This window comes from Crocuta crocuta, unplaced genomic scaffold (assembly GCF_008692635.1).
Source record: "Crocuta crocuta isolate KB4526 unplaced genomic scaffold, BGI_CrCroc_1.0 scaffold1265, whole genome shotgun sequence".
Taxonomy (NCBI): Eukaryota; Metazoa; Chordata; class Mammalia; order Carnivora; family Hyaenidae; genus Crocuta; species Crocuta crocuta.
Window position 1 is genome coordinate 41,983 of NW_027528900.1, and position 4,895 is coordinate 46,877.

The 4,895-nt window shown below is 35.0% G+C and overlaps 1 protein-coding gene across 1 annotated transcript in view; it reads left to right on the forward strand.

The window, feature by feature from the left end:
- The window catches only part of LOC144225825 (protein POF1B-like), a gene marked incomplete at its 3' end in the record, with an annotated part of 19,154 nt that extends 17,303 nt beyond the window's left edge, over positions 1–1,851 (forward strand). The window contains exon 4 of the mRNA XM_077757092.1: positions 1,750–1,851. Within this exon, the coding sequence (XP_077613218.1) occupies positions 1,750–1,851 (102 nt within the window). The remainder of the gene's footprint in view (positions 1–1,749) is intronic.
- Positions 1,852–4,895: the final 3,044 nt, after the last annotated feature.

Sequence of the window (4,895 nt, forward strand, 5' to 3'; positions counted from 1 at the left end):
TCCCCTCTTCTTTATTTTAAAATTATTTTCTTATGTCTCTTCAGCTACAAAAGCAGTTAGTTGTGCATGTGTGCATGTGTGAACATATGAGCATGCAAGCTCTGTGAAGGGTGGGGATGCTTATTTTGAACATTTGCTTTAGTTTTCACATATATGTGTAAATACCAAAAGAGGATATGATTGCAGTAATGCACTTGCTTGTGCCTTCTTTTGCAGAATCAAATGTTTAAATAATATATCTAAAAAGTATGTTTCGGGAGAGAGACATAAAAAGGGCTTGAAAGATGAGAATGTGCATTTTTCTCTAACATGACCACTTTACCCCTTCCCCTTCTTCTTCCTTCTTTCTCTTTTTTCTTTCTTTCACACACAAACTGGGGAATATGTATACTTGGATGCATATTGTACTTGATATTCCAGGCTTTCAAAGAATTAGAAGTCTTAGATTATTTACAAATGAGGCTGTTAGACAGTCTTACTATTTTGGCAGTTTTACTTATTTTTTTATCTGTACATTTGAATTGGTGCTAGATCCACCCTAAAAATTAATAGGTGTCTTCAAAGATGACTGATCTTATCATTTTAATTGTTAGTTTTAGAACATCTGGCAGTAGTTCTCACATCTAACAAAGTACATAATCCCAAGCATCTACTTTGATTTGTTTGTAATAAAACAACCTCAACTCCCCCCCATACTAGTAGACTCATATGAAAACTGAAAGAAGGGAAAGAATTATAGTAATATTTCATTTATTTTAAACTCTTGATCTGATTCTTATTACTCCTTCCTTGAACATTTAACNGAGAGAGACAGCGTGAGCAGGGGAGGGTCAGAGAGAGAGGGAGTCACAAACTGAAACAGGCTCCAGGCTCCGAGCTGGCAGTCAGCACAGAGCCCGACGCGGGGCTCGAACCCACGAACCGTGAGATCATGACCTAAGCGAAAGTCGGACGCTTAACCGACTAAGCCACCCAGGCGCCCCGGCTGACATCTTTTAAACACTTGGATAATCCTACACTAACTTGGTTGTTTTATGGGGATACAGTGGCTCTTAAAACCTCTACTCTATTCTCGGTATTCAAAACATATGCTATACAGAGAGATTTAGCTCTTTTTCCCTGTTTTAACAGTTTATTGTCAAGTTGGTTTCCATTTAACACCCAGTGCTCATCCCCACAAGTGCCCTCCTCCATGCCCATCATCCCCTTTCCCCTCCCCCCAAACCCATCAGAGAGGTTTAGCTTTGATTATAATCACAGATAAGAATTGTACACTTCAAGGTCACTGAAGCTAAGGTCAAGCGAAAAAATTAATATAGTTCTGCCTACTTTGCGCCTTGGTGGTGAATTGTTTACTTTGCATTTCTCCAATAATACTTTCGCATAGAAAGAAACCTGCCAGTGAACTCAACTTAAATGAGGTTGACCTCAGGCCTGTCTACCTCAGAGGAAGCTCATTATATCTTGTCTTTGGAACAGCAAAAAAATATCTTTCTCACCTTCCAATTTCCCTTAAAACACTGTTAGGCCTGGTAAAATATAGTAAGAGATCAAGATTGCTCTGTTTGAGAAAATAGACTATCTTTATGGCTTTTCTTACATCTCTCAAAACCTTATTGGGATGTCAGTCCATTCTCCTAAAGCCTACCGCTAAGTCAGATTTATTAGAGACTACATATTTGCTTAAGTTAAGGTTTCTCTGAAAAAGGTACCTTTCAAAACAAAACACAGTCATTACTGTCTTTATAGGAACCACTTTCTCCATTCCTAAGAGGAGGACATTTCTTCTCAGGAAACAATGTTATTTATGAAAAAACAATAAGGAAAGTAGAGAAGCTAAATATGGATCAGGTATGTAAAATCTGTTTTAAAGCTTATTAAGTGTATACTTTTGAATCATGAGTATTTTCATAGAGTTAAAATGACACTCAATTGTCAAGTGACAAGCAAGAACACTACCAGTCATAACTATACCTTATTATGTTTACAGCCCTTCAGATCATCCTTAACACTTTCATATTCATTATCTCCTGTGAAGTATTATTTACCCTATTTTACTGAAAGGAAAACTTAGGTAAGAATATGTCAAGTCACATAGAAAATTAGTGGTAGAATATGAATTTAATACAGATACCCCAATCCTTTGTATATTTCTTTTAAACTGGCATCCCAAAAATTATAATTTAAAACATTATAACTTTGACTTAATTCTTTTAATATAAAGTGAATTTTCAGTGAACAAATGAAAAATATGTTTGAAAAGATATGTAAAATAGTATAAAAGTATAGAAAACTAAAGTTCAAGTCACATATTTAAACTTTAATTAAATTTGGCTGAGAGACCAAGTATATAGCATTCAAAACCATAGCAGGGCAATGATAGTTTCATGGCATCTTAAGCTACCAGCCCTTCAAGCAGAGTTGTTACTCTAACCAGCAGAGGTTTCACATTGATCTTCTTAGACATACAAAGCATGTCCAGTCCAGAAAAAACCTGGGACTTGTTTCTTGGACATTCTTGAACTAGAACAGTATATTAATTTCTTAGGGTTGCTGTAACAATGTACCACAATCTGATGGCTTAAAACAACAGAAATTTATTGTCTCACAGTTCTGGGACCAGAAGTATGAAATCATGGTTTTGGCAAGACCATGCTTCCTCTGAAGACTTTAGGGAAGGAGCTCTTCTATGCCTATCTTTTAGATTCTTGAGACCTAGGGCATTCCTTGGTTTGTAGATGTATGACTTTAATTCTCCATCTTCACATGGCCTTCTCCCTGTATGTTGTCATATTGTCTCTTGTCTGTGCATGTCTGTCTCTGTGTCCAAATTATCCCTTTTTATCATCATACCAGTCATATTTGATTAGGAGCCTTACTTCTATAAAAGTCTTATTTCATGGGGAAAAAAATCTCTTTCTAAACAATGTCATGTTCTGAGGTAATAAGGGTTAGTACTTAAACATATGCTTTTTGTGGGGGGAGCACAATTTAACCTATAACAGGCAGTCAAATAATACAAATGAATTTTATCACAAAATCATTTTTCCCATATACAAATGAAACATTAAAATATACTAAATTCTTTTTAATTTTCTTGGCATGAGAACATATCTTCTTTTTATGAGCATTTGTGGGCATTTGTTACCAGAGTCATAGGAATTAATACATTATCACTTCTTTGATGCTCATTAAAATTAAAATAGTGTAAACTGTCAGGATCATAAACATACAAACCTTTAAGACTCTGGTCTGCTTGGAAAATTGGATTTATTAGACGGTTTGGTATGGTATGTATTGAACAGCTATCTTTCAGAGGAACAGCAGAATATTATTGGACAGGGGCGCCTGGGTGGCTCAGTGGGTTAAGTGGCCAACTTCAGCTCAAGTCACGATCTCGCAGTTTGTGAGTTCGAGCCCCATGTCGGGCTCTGTGCTGACAGCTGAGAGCCTAGAGCCTGCTTTGAATAATGTGTCTCCCTCTCTCTCTGATCCTCCCCCACTCATGTTCTGTTTCTCTCTGTCTCAATAATTAAATAAAATATAAAAAAGAGAATATTATTGGACATTATGATAAATAGAAAATTTTAATAAAATATATCAATTCTTCAAGGGCCACTTTCCTCAAGCTATAAATTTATAACGTCTGTCCTTTATCCAACTGGACTGACAAAACAATAAGTTTGACACATTTTAAATAATAAGAAATGTTTAGGGCACATCATTTCAGCCTCCTAATTTCTTGTCTCAAAAAAGATAAAGATTTTCTAAATCTTGGTTCCTAGAGGAAAAGATTGAATATCCTGTACATTATTATTGCTATACATCTGGAACAATTAAAAAACTCCTTTAAAAGAACACTACTGTTACTATCAATTTGAATATTTACTTTTTTACATCCATTTTTTAAATTAATGACTTAAATGACTTGGGAGTTTTGGAACTGCCATGGCAGACTGCCCAAGGTAAAAGGAATCATGTGTATGGAACAAATGACAAATATTTTGATATGGTTGAGTTTCCTCACTGATAGAGAGATGCAGTAAGACAAGCTGGATAAAGCCAGAGTTTGGATTCAATGGTTTAATGTCACATAGACTAGTTCAAATAGGACTAGCTCTTAAGAGATGAGGCCTGCCCAAAAAGAGATCTTTGTCATGGAAAGGTGGTAAATTGGTGCTAGTTACAAGATAATTATCCAGTTCATATGCATTGCACTCTGTGTATTTTTTCCTCTCTCAAAGATGACAAAACATATGATAAATCAGAAATGTTTGCTATTTTGTACATTAAAATTTCAACTTGTGGTACATTTCAAAAGTATGAGTAATATATTAATATCTTGTTTTAGAACAATAACTTTAGTAGTCAGGTATGATAAATGAAAACTGAAAATCTTCTAAAGGTTCAGTGATACTAATGAGTGGTTCAGAGGCCAGGTAGGCTCAGTGAAACCACAAGACACCCCAGATAGAGAGACTGTCATCATTCTATTCAAGAGTTAACTGATATATTAAGAAAGGAAGATGATTGAGAAATGAGTTGTGTTTTATTTATTGTCTTATATTGATGTGTCCTTCAAAGTGTTTCCTAACTTGCTTTTTTAAGGAACACATTTGTTTTTCTTTTTATTTATTTATTTATTTATTTATTTATTTATTTATTNTCCTCAGTTTGTTTCTCAGCATTCAAGAGTCTCTCATGGTTGGGGAAAGGGAGAGAGGAACACATTTGTTTTTCAGGAGGAATACTATTTCAGTTGTGTATAAGTTCCCCACTGGGTGAAGATTTTTTCAGACTGTCACTGTTACTTTATTCCAATCCAATACATGAAGGTATTTTGTAACATAAAAGAACAGATAATACATTCACCTTTAAAATTTGTACACAGTGGC